The sequence below is a fragment of the Pezoporus wallicus genome, unplaced genomic scaffold (assembly GCF_028554395.1).
Source record: "Pezoporus wallicus isolate ANWC-B61680 ecotype Strahan unplaced genomic scaffold, APGP_CSIRO_Pwel_v1 contig_593, whole genome shotgun sequence".
Classification (NCBI taxonomy): Eukaryota; Metazoa; Chordata; class Aves; order Psittaciformes; family Psittacidae; genus Pezoporus; species Pezoporus wallicus.
Window position 1 is genome coordinate 6,730,628 of NW_026642342.1, and position 22,601 is coordinate 6,753,228.

The following is a 22,601-nucleotide window of genomic DNA, read 5'->3' on the forward strand; positions in this document are numbered from 1 at the left end:
GAAGAATTAATGAGATAACAGCAGCTAGCACTGATGTGATCCAAGTACTTTAAAGCTATTACTTGAGCCCTTCAAATAGTCCTGCATGGAAGATGACAGGGCAGAACACATCTGTTTTACATATTAAGAGACCAAGATTGAGAGATGAAATAACTCGTGATGAGATCACAGAGAAAGTCACTAATCCAGACACAAGCCTTTCATCTTCCAGTCAAAAGCTGAGGCTCATAGGTTAGGCCTATGCATTTAATATACTAAGTATAAATTAATTATGTAAATATAAAAAAATATAATTAATATACTTATGGCCATCAGGCCACCTTCATCTCCACAAGAAGAATTGATCCAGCCTCTGGGCTCTTCTCCAGGAGTTTTGGTCATGGCCAAGGACAGGCCACAGCTGGAAAGAATTGATTTGTCAGCCCCTAACTCACTCCACCCTCTCCCAAAGGTCCTTCAGACACAGGCACTTGTATTTAGTCACACATAGGGTGAACACATACACACCGAGTCTCACAGGGCAATTGTGAGTTGGCTGTGTGAAAAGTGTGTCAGTCAGCAGCCTGGAGAAGACTCCACCATGGAACTCAGACACAGCAGAGCACTTCCATACTATTGCTGAGGCCTGAAGAACAGCCATGACATTGTGATGCTCAGTGCCCATTTACTCCCACTGAGGCACACAATCTTGTGGAGAAAAAAAAAAGATCTCAGCTTGACTTAGTGGCTCAAATCAAAACAGCTTGAGGAGAATCTCTAATAGAGCAGATGTTTTATTGCTCCATTTAAATGGAAATTAATAAAGGAAAGTTTTATTTATTCCAAAATGAACTGCATCAAGCATCCTTTCCAGACATAAAGCAAATTTGGTGATCTAGAAAGAGAAGAAAAAGAGGACGAGAAGTAAAGATAACGACAAAAATCAACTCTTCACCCACTCATGGCTCCAAGTGTTAGTAAATTAATTAAAAATTTTAAACCAAAATAACAACCACCCAAAACACCAAACCTGTTCCAGAGGCAAGCAGAATTTTGCTAAAGAGATAAAACAGCAACAAACCTTACAAATGTTCCCATCACCTAACTCCAAATTCCTTTGTTACTTCTTCTATGCACTGCTTCCAATAGTGAGAGTAATGACATTCCTTGTTTAATTCTTCCCATCCCGGACAGGTAATATCCTTTTTTTATTAATTGCCTGTTAGTAAGCCTCACAGTGTAGCAGCTGCCCAATAAGGGAACAATAGATCCATCCTATAAAGTACACTTAAAAATACGAAGAAAAGCTCACTGTGCTTGGAGCAGCTACGCTTCACTGGAGTTATTTAAAACCTTTGCTTTTGTCACCTCGGGTCAAAACTTATCCTTCCTGAAATACTACTGACTTAAAACAAGTTTACACCAAAGAGGAATCCAATTCAGTGCCTTCAGGTAACAAAACATGGCACAAAGCCTTCGTGCTAAATATATATTTTTAACTCCAAATTCATCTCTTCTGTGACTTACAGCTCGAGGGAGTTCAGTTCCTTTTCTTATCATTAGCTACAGTGGATGAAATTATTTCTCTTTGAAAAGGAATATATCTGAACCCTCTATTTTCTCTACACTATGCCATAACCAGTAGTAGAACAACAGTATTGATTCATGCAAATATATGTCAGTGCAAAAAGCTTGCAAAAGACTTGCAGAAACTCAATACATTCTTCATGTAAAAGTAACAACTGCTTTTCTAAAAGCAGATGCTCCATTTCTTGTTGTGACATCCTAGGATCACATGCAGGAATGCTGGGTTTGGGGTCCTAGAGCCCTTGGAGCCTCGTTCTTCCTGTTACAGATAAAACTGATGCTTGCACATGCCCTCCTTAGTCCAAAGGACAGCATTTATATGACCTTGAAGCAAAATAAACAAACATGCACGGTTCAGCCCATCAACACCTGAGGCCATTCTGATGGGAGGAGAGTAATTCCTAAAATCATAACAATGCAAATACTTGTTAGTTAGAAGACAGTTATTTTCTGGTATGTTCCAGAGTACCCACTTCTTTACTCTGTAGACCCTTGAGTCAGAAAATTTTTGTACCTCTCCTTGACATCAGAGTCTGACAAAAATATTGTCTCTAGTTAACCAAGTACGCCCTTTTCATTTTTTTATTAACGAGATCAAGGGTTTGTCTTATTTTTAAGATAAATGACAAATGGAGAAGCTAAGAAAGAGTTAAGAAGGGCCTACAGTACAGAAAGGGTATTAAAAGATCTAAAAGCAAAATCTCAATTCCCTTTGGAAAACAAAAGGATTATTTTTAGAACAGTATTTATACAACAATTATGTGATGCTTAGGACTTGTTAAAGACAAGTTTCTCCTTAAAAAACTTCAACAGATTTCCTTAGAAAGACAAGGATTAATGCCATTCACCAGTCTATGCCATAACATTTTCTGCAGAACTACTTTTCATCAGTTGAGTACTTCCCTCCAGAGACACTATTGTGTCTCAATCTATACTGACATATAAATTTGCCTGCATCTATACATACAAGTACATGGACTTGACATTTCTTAGGATTCCTCTGGCATCATCCAGAGTCAGTTTTAGTCAAAGAACCAGACTTTCATGTTTACCCATCAACACTCTCGTTCAGCAAAGCACTTAGATACACGCTCGGCTGTTTTGCTGAATTAGCACCCACAACCCAACATCCTACTGCTCCGTGCGGGCACAAAACTCTGCTGAAATCCAACTGTTTTTTTCGCGTCAGAGCCTTGCTGATACAGGAAAAATGCAGTCTGCTAAGTTTGAGCCATTCTAAGTCTGTGATACAATTACCTCTTCTAAAATACATAACCTTTCTCTGTATTGCGATGCTCCGAAGTTCTTCAGAATTTTTGTGTGGCTTTGGAAGATAAAAATACTATTTATGCATAAACCACAAAGAAACAGCACAGGATCTGACTCAATTGAGCTGCTCGAGAGACAGGCAGAAAACCAGATTAAAAACCCAAATTTACACAGGAACAGATCACTAAACTGCAGTGCTGAAGAAACATTAACTCAGAGGACCTAGATTTAGTCTAACTTCCCAGTTCTGACCAGTCTTTGTATTTAAATTGCTCACTTGAACACATCATTTACTGCTTGTATTACTTCTTTTTTTGTGTAAAATTTAGATAAACTATCAATAGTTTTTATGTCTATTTTGGCTTCTCAAAGCTATCTCACCAGCTCACTGACATGAAGTTAGGAATTCATCATTTGGCTCCCTATCAGATAAACAGCTGACATGAAGATGCTTCAAATCACCATCATGGTGCTCAAAGGATTAAAAAAAAAAAAAAAGGAAAAATGAGAACATTTTTCACCATTGAAGGCTCATCAGTGGTTCCTAATTAGTATTTCTCAGCACTGAGAGCATGACAGGCTCTCACAAAAAGAGCATGGCAGCAGTACAGGTATGAGACAAGCAAGCCACAGCACGTGAACCAGCCTTCTGCTCCTCTAACTCTTCTCTCAGCTTACAAGTCATGCTCAGGGTACTGGTTAATATCATCCTCTAAAAGACTGCCTAACCAGACCATAAAGGGATAGCGCTGGGTGGCTTTTCAAAGAACGTAAAAATTGGCTGATTACAGAATCACAGAACCACTTAGGTTGGAAAAGACCATTAAGATCACCAAGCCCAACCGTTACCCCAGGACTGTCAAGCCCACCACTAAACCATGTCACTAAGGACAAACTCGTCTTCCCCCCATGGCTGTCCCTCATGATGTCCAGTCACAGCCACCCTTCATCTGCCCCTTCATAGTGGCCCACAGTATACATCTGCCAGCCCAATCCCTCATGGCCACCCCTCACAGCCCATGGCCACCCCCCACAGCCAATGGCTGCCCCTGCTCTCCCCTCAGGATCTCTCCTCACAACCACCCCAGAACTCCCTTCATGATCTTCCCTCATGGCCACCCCCCTCCTGTCTCCTCATGATCTGCCCTCACAACTGCCCCAGCACCTGCCTTGTGGCAGTCCCTGCTTTCCCTTCACCATCTTCCCTCACCCTACATGGCTGCCCTGCTCTCCCCTCATGATAAGCATGAATTCCTGCATCCTGTATGGAATAACCCTATGGAGATACATAGGGTTGGGACTGACAAAAGACCTGAGAGTTATGGGGAAGCAAAGTGGGAAACACAAGTCAGCTGCATGCCCCTGTGGTACAGAAGAATGACTGCACATGGGTATATTAGCAAGTGTAACCAGCAGGCTTATTAATTTATTATTTCCCTCTATCTAGCATTTCTGACATTTCTAGAGTATTGTGCCCAGTCTCAAGAAAGGCTAGACTGAGCCCGAGAGATTCATCTGATCAGCTTCACCGCATCACTTAATGATTATGAGAAAGAACTGAAGGTAAAGGGAGATGGAGAGTGAAATCTCTATCCGCTCACAAGTTGCAAACAGTCTGTGCTTTACTTCAGCCCTAATAATTCCAGGGCCAACCTCTGTCCCTTGGTTCTCATCCTTTAACCACAATTTAAACAAACAAACCCCCCCCCCGCACCTCTGGAAACAAATGTACTGAGGAAAAAAAAAAAAAGCTTACCATTTAATTACATTGGGAAAATACCTAGCAAACACTGTTTAAAACAAAGCAATGTGTGTGAGTGACTCCCAGCATATGTATTTTTAGGCTGTGTTCTTTACCTACCAGTGGAAGGACTTTCTATTATACTTTGAAAGATCATACACTGTTTCTGCAAACACCATGTTTATGGTCAGGGGAAGCTCCTCTTCAAAGCAAACCAAAAATGATGTCATGACAAGGACTGTTTCTTCCTCTTGTGATGCTTATTAACATGGCACCCACCACCACCATATCTGGGGGGGGGGGGGGGGGGGGGGGGTACAGATCCAAAAGATACACCAGATACAGGCAAAGAGCCTTACTGAAAATGAAGCACACATGCTCTGAACCACACAAGATTACTTACAAGAACAAGTATGCAGAAAGAAAGAAAAAAAGCTAGGATAACAATAGAGAGCCAGGGAATAAAGAGCTGTTGAAAGAAAACCATAGAGACAGACCGAAAATAAGCAGATAAACCAGAATGGGCATTCTTACAGTAAATGGGTAAATTCTTCAATATATCACAGAATCCTAAGGGTCGGAAGGGACCTCAAAAGATCATCTAGTCCAACCCTCCTGCAAGAGGAGGGTAACCTAGAGTACATCACACAGGAACTTGTCCAGGCGGGCCTTGAATATCTCCAACATAGGAGACTCCACATCCCCCCTGGGCAACCTGCTCCAGTGATCTGTCACTCTCACAGTAAAGAAATCCAATATAAGATATCCAACTCTTACAATCTCTCCATCAGCCTGACCACAACCACAAAACTCCACAAAGAGATAAAAAAATAATTAGAGCAATTTCCACCTTTAAAAGCTCATCAGGTGCTTCCTAATTAGTTATTTCTCAGAACCTTTCATAAGAACCCTTACAGCCCCTACAGGACAGCTTCACAGAGAGGTGTCTACAAGGAAGGCACAGGAAACACTAAGTATGAGGGAAGGAGAATACAGCTACATGGGTGAATTGAGGTTGGTATCAACACCACAGCTGCGCTGCTTTGTCAGCAGCAGGAATGATCTGCACTGCTGGAGGATCTACTCCAGGAAGCTTGAATGAGACCCTGGGCCAGGGCAAGTCCACAGGCTTCATCACCTTTCTATCTTCCTCCCAGCCCAACAGTAAAGCAGGAAAGAAAAACAGAAAAAACAAGTTTAAAACACATTCCCATTCCTTCATGGAAGGACCTATCTTGTTGATGGCTTAGCCCTCAGGGTCTAGGGCAAGTATGTGTCTCAGCTGCCCTCCAATCAGACAGACATCATGCACCCAAATGCACAAATTTGCCAGCAAGTAAAATAAATACATTTCAGACTTTGATTTAAGCCACATTAGGATAGAATATTTTTGCTCCTAAGACTACAAATCCAGACTTGCTTATGAGGTTATTCAAGGCTATAGCGTGTGCAGTTCTAAGTGTTTATGTGGAGTTCCTATTGCAGGTTGCCAGACCTTAGTCTAAGCCCACTTCAAAAACATAATTCCTTCAGACAGGCAGGTAGCTTGCCAGCAGTTCTCTTCTCCATCCTGCCTTGAACTTTCCATGGGGAAGAAAAGGCTCACAGTAATCGAGGTTTTCTTTGCAGTCTTTTTCTGTACAATTAAAGATGTATAAATAGGAGCTTACAAGAAAGCCATGTACAAGCTCAAAGTAAATCAGATTCAGATAAGCATTTAGCTACATACATCTGAGCAGTAAGAGAGGGTAGAGGAATAGACAAACATTCTTTGAATACTTATGCAGACCATTTTCAATGTGAAGTTAGCAAGGTGTATTCTTCAAGCTATCAGCATGAAAAACATGCAATTTTGTAGCTTGCGTTTGAATATGCATCTCTGTGCATCATGCCATCCAACACCTGGCGCTTTTCTGAGATAGACTTCACACATTAGTACCTTAAAATGCAAGAATGGAAAGAAAATAAAACATTAACACAGATTCTGTCCAGAAGATCGCCTATGTCTAAAATGATAACAATGCTGAAGGTACTGGAATGCCAGCAACAAAACCTAGACCAATAGCAGCAGTGGCAAACAAGAAAAAGGCGTGCTCTTCTCCAGCAGCCTCACTGCTTCAGAAACCAACAGTAAGCTAGAAAAACCTCAATATATAAAACTGAACACCCTCGGGAGGTGGCATGCTGCCCCCTGCCTCCCCCAGGCTTTACCACAGGCACACAGGGATTTCATTTATACTTCTTAGTCTTATTTATACTCCTCGGTTTTATTTATACTGGCTTGGTAATGGTTCAAGCCTGAACAAGCAGGGGTTCTGTACACCAGCAACTAAGAGCTGAGCTTGCGGTCCCCTGGCCATCACGCTGACAATAGCTCATGGGCATCTGCCACACAACTAGAACATGCTGCTTGCTCCCATCTCTATTTCACCTATAGACACAAACTCCCTGCCTTTAAAGTATAATTGTTTAAGTTAACAGGACTACTAACAGAAAAACACTGCAAAAGCTCTATCTAAACAACCTTCAGAGAACAGTCCTTCCTTGGTTGTAACTATATCTGCCAGAGATCACTCCCTGACACACACACTTCAGAATACATCAGTTCTTTATTGCTCTTATCTCACTGTACTTACTATACTCTAAAGCACATTAAGTAGGTGTTCTCATTAAGAATTTATTGCAAAAATAAAAAGCATGAAAGAAAAACCAAAACCCACAGGACCACAGAGTGCTTCTTCACCTCCTCTTAAACTGTGACCCTTTCCACTCCCTTCTGCTATCTACTTCACATGAAGATAGTGGGAAGAATGAGTCGCCACAAGAGAAGTAACTTTGAAACTAGCCCTGCTCTGAGCACGGGGCTGGATTAGACTCCCAGAGGTCCCTTCTAGCCAAAATTGTTCTACTATTCTCCTTATGAATAAGCATCTGATCAAATCCAAGTCCATCGTGCTTTTTTTAAGAGTTTGCTTCAAGAATAGCTGCCAGAGGAAACACAGAATTAGGGAGTAAAACAAAAAAACCACAACAAACTTCAGGACAGACATGCTAACAACCAATAGTAGTACTGTGCTTGATAACACTTTTAAATTAGTGGGTTAGTTAAAGCTGGCATTAAGAGGTAAGCTGACTTCTTGGGCAAGCAATCTCTTCAGCAGCAAAAGGGAATTGTGGTTGTGATCAATTAAAACAGTTTTTATTTTCTTCACTGGCACCTTCTTTCAAAGCCGATTTTTCTGCATCTCTAAATTCAGATTCATTCCCAGCAATCGCTCTTCTCAGCCAAGACCAGCATTCACATCCTCAGCTCAAGCCGCAGACGCACTCAGACACACCCTGTATTGCTGCAAGTTCATCTGGAATGAAGCTATTGCAAAACCTTAGCATCATGTACTATTAAACAATCGAAGTTACTAATGTTGGATGGATGCCCTCAGGAGGTCAAGCCCAGAGAAAGTCCCACAAGGCTTGAGGGCTTGAAACAACATAATTTTCCATGCTGATGATGAAAAGAAGCCAAACTGTAGCACATTTAATTGCTCAGCCCTGTCTCTTCCGAAGCTGGTCATCTTTTCCACAGTGAGGACATCTCAGATTTAAGCAAACCATCTGTCCACTGTCCACTTCTCCCACTATCTCATTTTGACTAACTGTATATCCACTTGGCCTCCTCTCCAATGACCCACGCTGTATGCTGGACACATAAGAAGAGGCTTCCCTTTGCAACCACAGGAAGAACTTTAACAAACAAACATAGCGAGAAGAATCACTTCAGCACTTGAAGAAACTACAGTATAGGTACTTGAACTGTACAGATCTCTCTGTTCCAAGTTACTGTAACACAGTTTTTACTTTGATGAACTAAAATAAGGGGGATTCATTCTAGATTACAGCCCTCAAAGGCAGCACTGAACTGAAAAGGGGTATACCCTTTCAGCCCAGCTCGGGAGAGAGACCCCAGCTAAGCTTCACCAGCACAACCCTGCATCCAAGGAAGTAAAAACAGCCTCTTGGCAGAGCTAATAGCTCCACAGCATCACATACTGGCAGAGCTACCCTGCTTTCACTCCCAAAGGCTTCCACAGCAAGCTTTATAATATATGTGCACCACACACTTCTGTTACTTTCTTTTTAGAATAAATAACTGCAAAAATAATTTACATTACAACTGCAGTTCTTTAATGATTTTAAAGGGGAAAACAGGTGCACGAAAACACTCACACAGGAACAGCACTGCTCCTCACATCACTGTGCCAGCAGTTATGATCACAATAGTTTTATATAAAACCCAGCTGACCTACATTTTTCTAGCATGAAAAAGTATTTCTGATCAATAATTCTGAATATATACAATAAGTTCCAATGAATGCATGATTTACATAATGTCACCTACCTGCAGCTGCAAAGCACAAAATCATCAAAGCAAACACTGAAGTCGCACAACTTGAAGACATTTTTGCAAGCGCTGTATCTTCTCAAATCAACTCCCTTTGTAGCTCTTCATGTAGATTTACTTCCTTTGAAATTTGTGGTGTGTTTTGAAATCAAATCTTCCAGACTTCTAATTGCCTACAGAAAGAAGTAAAAAAAAATAATCTGAATACAAATATCACTTACAGAAGCATTACCAGGTATTTAAAATTATCACTCTTGTAATAAGAGAAACAGAATTCTTTCTAAAAGGACTTTATTACCAGATAGCCTAGGTACTGACAGCTCAGTACTCTTCCCTCTCCCGAACTTCTGTGCAGCTGCTGCTCTTTCATATTACACATTGTCCAAGTTGTGATCTTCTTGGAAGTGAAATCCCAGAGTTCTTTCTGTCAACTGAAGACTGCCAGTAGTACTCATAGCTTCAGACATGTTTATTTTAAGTATTCAGACTTTCTCTGGGACATATAAACATTTGTTTGCTTAATTATCTGCTGTTACCTTTATTACACCACAAAGCAATGTTTCACATGTGCTTTAGCTGGTTTACCAGTAACACGATAAATTTAACTCATTATTTCTCAGTATCACAAATTCTGAAAACTTTTCCAGGCCACTTGACAATAAATACAAACACAAAGCTGCTCAGAATCATTATGTCAAGAGATTTCGAGACACAATATACCAGGTCAGTAAAACAACTTAAATATGCTATACAAATAAATGGTGATACAGCTGATGCCCACAGGCGTTAAAAGCATAGGGAACTCTGACTGTAGAATGCACACTGCAGATTCTTGAGGGGAAACACTCACTAGATGTGCAATATCCTCCTCCACTTTTTTAATCTATTCTCAGTCATCTAGAAGTCTATAATGAGACTATAGACCAAGCAGGTAAGGAACCAGAATGTTGGTATTGTATTCAATCTAATACAAATCTTACCTACTTTACTTCAATACCAGTTTTCAGGAGCAGACAGTAACAGATGGTGCCTCAGCAACCACTAACACTCACCACAGAGCAATGCAGGCAATTACTAATAACCATCACGGGGCTAAGTGAGAGCAGAACATTGAGTCAGGACCAACATCTGAACCGCAAAACATGAATACCATTCAAAAAGTTCTTGCTGACACTAAATTGGAATGAAGTGCAAAGACAAAAGGCTAGGCTCTGTTATGCAGCATGTGCTGTGCACAATCAAGTCTGCAAAAGGAAGACCTGCACCTAGACCAGCACTTCAAGACACCTGCTCATAGCACTGCTATGCCTACAAGGAGAACACTAGAAACTCCTTTGCAGAACCTCTCCATAGGTTAGTTGGCAGAGCCAGCACTGCCCTGTGCGGAGGGAGCTGCAGCCACCCACCAGGAAAGGTGTGTCAGTGCCCAAGCACTGAACTACGGCCTCCACCAGATACTTCCCTCAGCACCCTGCTCCAAGCACCTCTGACTGGTCTTGGCAGTGCCCAGGTCTTCTGTGTAGAAGAGCCCAGGAGTGGCTCTGCGGATGCTGAAGCACCCAGACACCACACTGCTGCAGGACAGGAATAGAGCAAGGAAAGAGTTGAGTATCTATCACAACACAGGGTTTCTTGCAGGTCACTTTCAAGCTGAGCATCCTGTAAGAAGCACATTTACTTTTGTTCCCTGCTGGCTTTTGACACTGGATATTTTAGGTTAAAATTCTATAACTGGTTCTCTCTCATGTGTACCTCCTCGTGGCCTGGCTTCCACTGACTTCGAAACATTGTCATACCACAACAGTGAATGAAGGAAACCCCTAGAGAAAAGCTAGTTCTGCTAACACTGCCTACTAATCTTTATCTTCTACCTGCTAGTGCTTAATCTGGGGAAAAGGAGTTGACTCTTCATTCTGAAGAGGTACACATCACTTTGCAGAGCGCAGAAAAGATCTGGGTATCTTGTTACCTGCTATTCATGGAGTTATGTATGATTAACGTATGACTGGATACTGCAAACTTTTCCATCAAATTCAGACTGTGATTACCTGTGAAAAGATTTATCAAACGAACCTAAAACCTTGACCTCAAAAATTAACAACCTGTGAAACTATCCTTGGACATTTCAAGCAACCTTAGCCACAAAACCAACCTCAAACTGCATTTTTGTGCTCTGCCATGCACTGTCCTTTTCAAAACTGGCCCTGAATTTAGAAATAAGAGATTAATTCATCTAAGAGAAAAACATTTCAATAAATTAAACAAATACCTACTTATATATCATTCACATAAAACACCAATTCTGTATCATTTCACTTATTCCATCTTAAAACATAGCACTGTTACCAACGTTGAATGTTTCCTCACTTACAGGTTCACCAGCACAAACTATTCTTTGCTAGGATCAACACCACCACACAACCTGACCGAGGTAATAAGACACTGCAACAAACTTCTATCACTGAGAGCAAGACAAACAACACAGCCTCTTAAAGCAGCAAGAGCCCACCCCAAAAACCCAACCAAGCACGATTCACACAAAGATTTCTTCTACAACATTTTATAAAAGATGGATTTTGAAGAAAACAGTTCTGGAGAAGGATGAACATGCACACAAACACAATGCTAGAGAGAGCTCAAAACAGGAAAACTTCATAGAACAGCAGCTTCCTTGGGCAATTTATAAGGCTTGTAAAAATTACTCATCCTGAACATACTGGAAGCATTCAGCGAGTTCCTAGATATCTTGCATCTCTCCTCAGAGTGCAAAGTTATACAGCTAAACCCTCAAATCCATGAGGGATACCAAACTCTGTGGTAAATTAAGGTAAACAGGAATAATAAATTGTTGACAAGAGTGTTGGACAATCCTGCAATACAGAAGATTTTGACCCTGAAAATCCAAATTAAACAGGTTTCATGACAGAATGGCAAGCCATAAGGAATTCATGACTTCCACTGGCCAGTCAAGCACAGGAAGTTGAAAACTGGTGTTGTCAATGGTTACGTGGACCTTGTTTAGGCTAGAAAGAATTAGTCTCTGCAAGTCTCTTCCAGCCAGTGTGTATTTCATGTTGACAAATGAAGGAGGTTTTGGAAATAAGAATTCTATACACTACCTTGTCCCCTGAACACCAAAAGCAGCAGCATCATGCAGATGTGGCACATACGGACATGGCTTAGTGGTGGACTTGGCAGTACTGGGTTAACAGTTGGACTCTATCATCTTAAAGGTCTTTTCCAACCTAAACCATTCTATGATACTATAGTGAACATCATTTAGGAAGTCAACTCTAAGATGGAATCATTTTTTGCTATTTCTCTAGCTAAAAAGAAACCTACTCAGTGAGAGTATTCAGCTGATAACTCCATAGTTAAATGTTGCCATGAAGAAAAAATATCAAATAGGGCAAATCTTGAGGTTTCTAGCCAGTGTCACCTATAAAAGACCATCATAATGTCCTGCAAGGCGTCATTAATGAGCATTCTGAAACTTGAGTTCCTGATGTATAACCATTCCATCAACAACAAACAAAATATTAATCAGAAAAAGAGTAACTACAGCACAAATGCTCACTAATAAACTGAATAGCAAAAGACAAGCCATTACTTAGATCACCCTTCCACCAGCACAGACCTCATTCTTCGGTGAGGTTTTTTTAAGGCACACAGCTGTTCAGAAAAAGGGAGCACAGGGAAAGAACTGGAGATAAAGCAACGCTGACAAGAATCCCATTCTGTGCCGACCACCTATGTATGTTAAAAGGCCAGTTACCATTCAACTTCAATTTGAGAAAAATTATTTAGAAGGGAAAGAGAATATATACACATTGCCATCTCTATGTAAAACCGAGAGTCATTTGCTGCCTGCCACAAGCCACTGACCAGTAACATTTACAACACGTAAGTCAGAGCAGGCAGTATATGAAGGGAAAGCCCTAGGCTTCTACACTGCAAACCAGGAAAGTCCACACAACAGGGGGACATTTCCTTTGAAATAAAAGAAGAAATCTTTGTAAAGGGACCACAAACCTAAATTATTTATCCAAGCAGTAAACACAACTGCTAGTTCATTTGAGATTCAAAAGAAATTTCCAAGAGAATCATCTTTTCCTTTGGAGTATATCTGGGTGGCTATTTCTGTAACTGAGGTCACAAAAGAGCATATTAGAAATAGGATCAAAAAAAAATCCAATGAAGAAGAGCAGGAGAAGCTGACATGAGAGCTCAGGTTTTCCAAACACTTCATGCCAATGCTTTATACTACTAGAAGCTGCAAGAAAGGCTGGCAAAAGAGGGCATCTGCAGCCAGAGCCATTGGAGACTCTGCCTAAGAGGCACACACTCGGCTGGGGTCATTTTCACTGAAGGTTGCTGTCACAGAGGCCACTGGTCCTGAATAAAAGTGCACAAGAAGGCACAAAAGAGCCTGTTTTGTTGAGAAGTATCATTTTGCAGACGCAATCAGGAATGAGAGCTACTGGGAACATCAGGAAGAATCTTATCACTACTAGATTTTATTAGGTCTGAGAGAAGACTGGGGGAAACACATTGAAGTGCGTGAGGACAAGAGGAGGAAGTATGAGGTTTTAATGTGGTCTGAAGTAGGAGCCTCTGATGTCTATGAGAATTTTAATACATTAAAGGGGACAGGCCACTGCTCTAAATGTGAGTTTCTTGCAAATGAAAATGACCAAGTGTAAACCCTAGGATTAAGCTCTGCCTTCAGAACATTTGAGCACCTTTCTACTCAGCCTATTCGTGTACTTCTAGCAAAATACCCATAACATATTACTCTTGGGATCAGTGATCTCCTTAACTTCAGTTTGTACCACTGGTCTTCTGCTGGTCAGTTTAATTTTGCCTACTTTTTCAAAGCTTCTCTGCCCAGCTTAACCTAGCAATATATGTGCCTGCAGGTGGCCATGACCACAGACCTGGTGGCGTTTCTGTTCCCTATTAAAAGGCTTCTATACCATAGGAATTTGCCACATTTATTGCTGAACTGCATTCTTATTGCTTTATTTTTCCTTTTTTATTTCTGTTCCCTTAAGCCTTTTCCCCAGTAGTCACCATCTGTTTCTTTAATCACAAACTACCTTTCCCCATACAAGTTCTTCCCTTGCTTTAACTCTATCCTCCTCGATGTCTAACCTTTTCCTCTACTGCCTGAAGAATAACTTCCACTTCCTCTCCTCCTTATCAACATGGACTCTGGTAATTCCCTCCTCTTTCCACACATGGTGCCAGAAGTTGCACAGCTCTCTACAACAATGATAAACACTTCTCTACCAAAAATCCTCCTCTTATATGTCACAAATCCCACTGAAGTGAATGGGGATACTAGAGTGAAGCCAGCAGGATCTGTCCCTTTGTGTTGTTTTGCCATAGCAACGTGAACCCAGGTTTCTAGGCCATCCAAGGCAGCCTTTACAGCCAAAACTTTTTCACTTTTTGTTTGTTTGCTTTATGCATGGCAACCATTTCACTCAACTAGGTTTTCTCCCATTGCTCCATGTTGGTTCCCTATGTGAATGCATGAACACATGCATGCCATGCAGATAAAAAGGCAATCATTTGTAATCAAGTAGACTCAGGATCAATAAAAGAAACCCCCTCCCCCCACAAATGGTTAACTACACCAGTAGCTCTTTCAAAACCTCTTCTATTCCTAGATTTGTTAAGTTTATTCATAATTCTACTCCTATTAAATATACATGTTAGCAGATTTCTTTATTAGATCAGATTTATCCTCTGTCAATTCTGCATGATTTGGACACATACAGGTCAGAAAGCTAACAGGGCTAGAAAACATTAATGTGGAACTGAAAATTTGTATCTATTTTTTTTTAATACCTACATCCAAGGTATATATACATGAAGTCGCACAATTCAGAACTCAAAACAGTAACTTATTCATAAACCATTAAGGGGACAGATTTAATTTCAGGGAATACATGAATACATGAATAGTAATAAAGAATAAAAGTCCTGACATATCAAAAGCCTAAGAAGAACTAACCCTGATGGCCTCCAGTTCACATGCTGCTGTGCTTGTAATGGGACATTTCAACAAGTCACAGTTAAAGGCTATGGGAACTGGACAAGTGCCAAGGGAAGATGTTTTATGCCATTTAGCAATTGTGCCCCTCTATTCCACGTGACTTTTGTTTTAACATTTTATTTATTTTCTTATTAATGTATTACAATGCAGCCTGTCAAATTACAGGAAGCCACAAAATATACACAGATAAGTCTATAAAAGATGTGAAACCATTCCGCCTTTTTAGTAACAGTTCACTGAGGTTGGTTTTGTTACCTGGTACGTATTTTGCCCACAGCTGGCATGAAGCTCTGGTCTGGATGACAGCAGCTACTATCAGTAAAATTTCATAACCAACTTTCCCTTCAGCTTCCCAACATATTTCTTTTTCATCACCTGACTTGAACTGCTGCGAGTTTAGATGAGAAAAATAAAGTCGTAACGCCAGACACTGTGAAGTTTCAGCTGAATAATCATTGCACAACATAGCACAAAAGTAAGAGACAGTCTACAGAAACAGGATAAAAATCATTCTGCTTAATGTTCCCAGGACTTCCTTTCCCCCAAACAGAGGGAGGTATGCAGCTAAATCTGCATAGGCTGAGGGACAAGGTTTTGCTTACCAAGCATAAACAAGAGAATAGCCTCTTACAGGATCAGGATGTAGGAGGCTTTCAATAGGTGGAAGGGAAGGAAGTGCACTTCGGGAGTCTTTTAGTGGAAGGAGTACACAAGAATCTTCCACAAGAAGGAGGCTGGAACAGATTCCTTTTTGACAACAGCAGAAATTCCTAGAGGTTAGCATATCTCTACAGAAGGAAGCACACAAGGCACTGAAGACAGAGTTTAGCAAGACCAACATCCTACATGTAACTTAAATACCAAATCAGATGTTTTCTACTTTAACACAGAGCACTTGGGAGCATCCTGTTTCACAGCATCTCTAAAGGGAGTGGGGAAAACAAGATGTCGGGATGCTGTACTGTTCCTGTACTATAATGGCTCAAGCAATCTGCAACCTAGTATCAGGTTCAGCCCCGAATTTTCTGTGCAACTCAGTCTATTCTTTCACAACCAAAAGAGTTGTAGCAGGACCTTGATGTGCCCACAGCAGCACCACCACACACACACCCCCCCCACCCCCCCCCCCCCCCGTAATGATCACCTAGGAAAACAACACTGCTTTAGGGAGTTCTGCTTTCATCTTCTTGTTAGAAGACGGATAAAAACCATCTCACTGCTCTTATATCAGGGAATACCAGTGGTACAATTATACGCCATGTTCTGATGAATATTCAGGTAGCAGAAGGAGGAAAAAAGCAGACACTTCTAGAAAGGTACATACATAAAGACTGGGTTAAAGTTTTCATGAAAGCTCAAGAAATCTATGATTCTCATATCTACATTTAAATAAACCTCAGGTACCAAATGAACTCAACCAGTAATATCTCACCACAACTAACAGGAGCAAGGCTAATGTTTTTTAAATGGGACTTGCTGTTTCTGAAAAGCATACCCTGAAATAAAAACATTTCTAGTGCACAGGAATCTTCAGGCTGAAAACGATGATCATAAATTGCACAAAACAAATCTCTATAACCTTTCCTCCTCATAGTTAATTTTATTTGGCCTAATCGCTTCATTTTTTTATGGTTTCTAATTGGAAACATAATAGGTTTCCCGGCACTGGACTATCTTATTCTACACAAACACAGTAGCAGCCAACAACCTCACACAAATTTCATTTATCTTAAGTTTTACTTGGCTCGGTTTCTAATTGCACACCTAAACTAAACAGATGACAGCTCTAATGTACCTATCAAGACAGATAAAACTCTAGGGAAGGCATCTCCTTGTGGAGAAGGAGCCACAGCAGGAAGGAAAGTTACCAACATCTCAGCAAGGCTTCTTCCACTCAGGGTAAAAGAGTTCAGCAAATTGTTCTATCAGTGAGTGCTTGATGCTGTGGTTTTTTCAAGACTGAAGTGCAAACCCTTAGCTCTGTATCTAGAAATAATCCAGCTGGAACCTTTCTACCAGAAAAAAAGTAAAATCAATCTCAGCTGGATTTAAAAATCTTTAAACAACCTTTAAACATTTAGAGAAGTAGTTCTGAAACCATGGCCTACAAATACCTGAAATTCTCTGGGTTAAATTGTGAGAAGCCCAAAAGGGGTAATAATGAAAAGCAAGACTATAGCATTAAGCACAAATTTGCTATATAAAGATGCAATCCCCTGGGAGGCGGAAGAGGGAGGAGAGGAGAAAGCTGGACAGCAAAGGTTGAACAGGATTGAAAACCAGCATTTCCCATTATAGGGGAACTGGATGAGGTGATACAAATCAGCCCTCCCCGCTGCCACTGGCCACAAGATATTATAAGATGTAAAGTAACAGGTTAGTATTTTAGCTAGTAGGTACTTTAACCGCATGCATTACCAAACCACATTTTGGAAAAAAAAGAAGGTAATGAGTTTTGCTTTCTAGAATAAAGCACACTCAAGAAAGAAGGTAGATGAACAGATTATCTCTTTGGGTTGCCAAACAAGAAAATATACACATTTATCTAACGTTAGCTGCTAGCCACTACATTTTCAGATGCGTATATGGAAGATTGGAAACTTCTCCCACACAAATAGGGAAGGCCTTAAACTGCCTCACAGTTCAAAAAATGAGTCAAAAGGAGCTTCTTCACTTTGCGTAGGGGTAACCTACCCTCTCCCCATTTGTCAGACAGATAACCAGTGTAATTTAATTTATTGGGCAAGAAACATATTCAGGACAAGGTAAACTTTTACATAACAAATTATCACTTAAAGCACTGCGATGAGGATTTGTTTCGATCAAGACACACATCACTGTCATGTTCCACTCAGAGTGGAGATACTCCCCTGTAATTTTTACCATGCAGAATTTCCTGTCTTTCAGTATTTTATATCAAATGCACTTATAAAGACTGTAAAAAGCTTTGAATGCAAGCTTAGGGAGATGGAAGGCCACAATAAATTCCTGTGGTCATATAAATAATTTGTGCATCTCGTATGGCAGAAGGAAATCACTACACCTCATCACTGGAGTGAACCACATCACCAGATCTACACGGATTCAGACACACTGGTCATTTAAACTCTGGAGGGAGGAACTAATCCCTCACATACCATAAGCTGTACATACTGGAGGAGTGACTTGGTCCATTAATGTAATAGGTTTAACAAAAGAAAAGGCCCACCTTTTCAAACATAGCAATAGCTTTTTTGTAAATCAGCAGAATTTTACTTTACTCAAATCATTGTCAAAAAAAAAGTATCACATTCTTGATGAAATACCATCATAGTTCTCAGTTACAGTTCAAGAATGGCTCTAGTCTAACAAACAACTTCTATAAATCTAAGACAAAAGAAAGAGGACATAGAAGTCTTCAATCCACCTCCAGCTTCTTGGCAAAGAAATACACGTATTCAGCAGATCTGTATTATGCAGTCAGCTCACTGGATAGTTTGGGATTTTTTTAATTGTCCCCAACTCACAATAAACCTACACCAATGTCCAACAGAAAATGCCTGTGCTTACAAAGGAAATCAAAGCATAAGTGCATTGGCATTCTTTATTCTTTTTCAGAATCACTAATTCTTATAGATAGCTTACAGATCACAGCCCCTATTGCCTTCTCTGCAGAAATACAACCTATACATGTTAGCTCTATAATTAACCTGTTTCAGACCCATGACCTCTAGATAAGCTATTCTTCTACAATCTAAATAGGTCTCTTGCAAGGTCACAACTAAACTTATATAAGAGGGGCCCCTCCAGTCAACTCCCAAAATCTTACAACATACTGCAACAGGAAGAAAAAAATAAATCTGAACTTCGCCAGCGACTGTATTAAAATTAGACAGATTACTAAAGTGCTACATGTAATGCAATTAAATTTGTTAAAATGAGCTATATCTGTCTGTTGTTAAAGTACTATACACAGAACAAATATGAAATACTTTCACATTTTCATCAATAAACTCATTTATTATAAATACAATAAAAGACCATATTTTGCCAAACATGATTATTTGTAAGGAGTACAACAATATTAACAGCTATAGTGCAATACAGAAACTGTTCTTTGCTGAACTTGACAAACCTTTTTAGATACTCAAGGTCATAAAGGTTGTTCTTAAAAAAAAATAATCTATTTTGCCAGAGTGGAAATAAAAAATGTGGAATATACACAAAGTAGCAGCTTTAAAGTCCCCCTTTCAGTGATTTCCAGAGACGTGTGAATCTTGTTTCCTTTTGGCTACCACAGAGTTAATTGTTGCTGTAAATAAATAGCACAAGAAATGCTGCTCTGTTGGATGACTGCCAGGACATAAAAATGTGAATCTACAGTTAAGGATAAAATAATTCCAATTGCACTGCTTCCTTGCTAGTATGTTTTTATGGCAAAACATGCTTATATTCATGAAGTGGCTAGAAACTAGCATACTGCTGTTGATCACCACAAATATTACTGCTGTCCAAGTAATGCCTATGTATAATACACAAGAATGCTGTGGAACTAGATCAAAAGTAATGTGATTGCAAAGATATTTGCAATCAGTGTTCCACGGAGGATTTTCTGAGATTTACAATTGCCCGTGACTTGGTAATTCATATCTTAACAGAATACTATTGGAGATATCAAACAAAACGGTTCTAAGACAACTTAGGCAAAGCTTCAGTGCTATTTTCCAATGACATTCACAAAGAAATCACGCTTTGACTTTACACATTACGTACTTCAGCATCACCGAGAACTGTAAACGGGAGGAAGTTTTGTGATTCCACAAAAACAATGGAAGAGGGAGACTGTCAGTGGAACTTAGAATGCACCTTTTTGTACCTTCAGTAATTGGCAACATCACATAATGCTCTTGGAGAAGAATGCACAGCCACTGGGATACACATACACATGGTCACTAAAATAAAGGGAGGAAAATTCATATGCAGTCAATACCTCAGTATTCAGGCAGTGCCATTTCAGAACCAGAGAAGCTTGCATCTCTTCCTTTAAACCTACCCTGTGACTTTTCAGTTTAAATGTCTTTTGTCTCCACTTCTCCTGATACTAGGAGAATATAAAATTGTTATCGCTCACAAGTACCAAACCAGCTACCGCATGGTACATGCTCCCAGGCACATTTTCACCCCAGCATCAGTGAAAGACAGCTTAAGTCCAAGTATAAGCAGCAAGATAAATCACATTTCCTGCAGGGTGAGAGCCCATTCCCTGGCTCTTACTGGGGAATAGCTGACATGCTGCAAATTCCCATTCTTCACTTAGCATTCAGCAATCTGTTTGTATACGCGTACCTTAAGTATTTGCCATTTGGCTGTATCATACTCATGCTTCACAGACTAGAAAGCAGTAAGGATCAATGCAAGTCATCCAGGTGACCTTCTCAGGCACAAGACTTTGCATTTAGTATTCCTCACACACAAGATGTAGTCAATTTTAACACCAATACAAATTAAAAAGAAAACTTATTATTGATCTGTGCTGAGAGTGTCACTTGACCTTTACAAAAATAAGCTAGTAATGACTTCTTAAAACCTAAGAGAATATCTAAAAATACTCTCTCTTATGGAAACCCTAAATACTAGGAATAGTTTCTTGTGAGACTACAGCTTTTTTGCAACTCAACTTTAGCTTTCAAAAGTTCTATATGCAACCACAAACATGCTACAGCAACAGTTTTACTGTGGAAGTACTTTTGTCTAGCTCATTTTCAAAAACTTTACAGGATTGCTCAAAATATTTCTCCTTTTTTGGGTTTAATTAATTCACCTCCAATATCGTCAAAGAGATAAGTGAAGATAAACCTCTAAGTGAAGATAAACCTCTAATGATCTTTTCAAGTTTGGTTCTGGCTAACATGACAAAAATTCCATTCAGAACAGTGGGAGACATGCCTGTTAGCAAACTAGTATTAAACATTCAAAAATGATGTGTTTATTCCATAGTATGGTGGTTTTTTTCCAAGTAAATTGATAATCATCTTCTAAGGAAATACTATCAAAAATATAGGCCCAACATTTTAACAAACTGCAATTGTGGTAGGAAGAGAGATGTTACAGATGGAGAGATCTGTGTTCCCCCTGCTGGCTTAGCAAGTTAACTTCAAAACACTATTCCTAGAGGTAGGCATCAAGATGCTGAGGTATTAAAAGATGTTCTGCATGCCAGAGAAGAAAAACTGAAGCTTATTGTTTAAAAGAAATCACACCCATAATAGATAGTACTGACATGCTTTGACTAGGTGATCCCATGGAGACCCAAAACATGCATCAGAACCAACAACCAAACAAGACCTCCCCAGAGAGAGAAAGCATGGTAGAAGAGAAAAATCTGAAGTGTCACTTTAAACTTAACAAGGTTGGACTATAGCAAACAATTGGGGGAAGCAAGATTCAGAGTAAAGGACTCTTCACCGAAGGAAGCCAAGAACCTGCTCCCCCTCCAACACCCGTCCCTCCCTTCCTCCCCCAGCCAGCTGGGAATGTGGAGCACTGGCTGCAGCTGTTGGTGTCAGCTCAGGTCTGCGTCCTAACAAGAGCAGTTCCTCAACTAGCACTCAAGCTCTGTAAGCTTCCATGGGTTCAACTGGAGCCATTCAAAGGGATAAGCATCTGCCATTAACATTTTGTTAATGCTCTACTTGGAAATACTTTTGACAGGGCACCTGTCTAAATTAAATTGGACAGGTGCTAGTTAAAAGCAATTTATGCTAATTAAAAGCAATTTATGTTGTGCCTGGCATTCACTGAAACAGACATGGACTTTAAGGGAAATAAAGTATTCCTAGCAAGAAGCAATGAACAAATACATTTTGTCTTTGTAAGAAATTGTATTTACACATGTAGTTTTAAGTCTTCCCCCTACAAGACTACAATAGCAACAGCACTCCCAGTCACCATGAGCCGAACATAACCCATCCCACAATCACAGAGCAAGCAGCCCTCTCGTTATGGGTTTTCTCCCCAGGTGGAGGCCAATATCAGCCTGCTCGGCCTCATGCAAAAGTAGTAAATATATGCTTAGCTTGGTATAAATACAGACCCATTCAGGAAAATTTCCTTCTTAGAACAAAATCATGACGCTTGTTCATCCAACTCTAATTCGTTATAAACCTATCAAGAGGTTTCTACTGAAACTGAACTGCACTGGTGATCAAACGTCTGAGAATAATAAACGATGGAAATAACTTACAACACCTACATCTTAACAGAACTGAAATAAGTAGCTTTACATCTGGTTACGTTCACAACCAGGGGAAAAGGTGCAACCACACACACAGCTACACCTGAAGTCCTTTCTGTTCAAAGGGACAGGAAGTATCATCTCCCATACTGCTTGACTTGATGACAGTATCTCTGGAATTCCAAGTACATCCAAAACTGGGGAAGTTGAAAAAGTTATTAACTTGTATCTAATGTCAATGGCATACTTCTGCTAGAGAGGTGCAACTCAGAAGGCTGCAGGCAACTGACCTCAGCACGTCCCCCACAAAGCCTGCTACAATAAACCCCACAGGCCAACAACTACTCCG

The 22,601-nt window shown here is 40.2% G+C and overlaps 1 protein-coding gene across 2 annotated transcripts in view; it reads right to left on the reverse strand.

Annotated features, from left to right (window-relative positions):
- The window catches only part of TGFBR3 (transforming growth factor beta receptor 3), a 114,173-nt gene extending 92,761 nt beyond the window's left edge, over window positions 1–21,412 (reverse strand). Inside the window, exons 1-2 of one of the 2 annotated variants that reach the window (XM_057429069.1) lie at window positions 21,299–21,412; window positions 8,973–9,148 (exon numbers count right to left, since the gene is read on the reverse strand). In XM_057429069.1, coding sequence (XP_057285052.1) covers window positions 8,973–9,033 — 61 coding nt within the window. In that variant the 5' untranslated portion in view covers window positions 9,034–9,148; window positions 21,299–21,412. The remainder of the gene's footprint in view (window positions 1–8,972; window positions 9,149–21,298) is intronic. The other variant, XM_057429068.1, reaches the window with a different exon arrangement.
- Window positions 21,413–22,601: the final 1,189 nt, after the last annotated feature.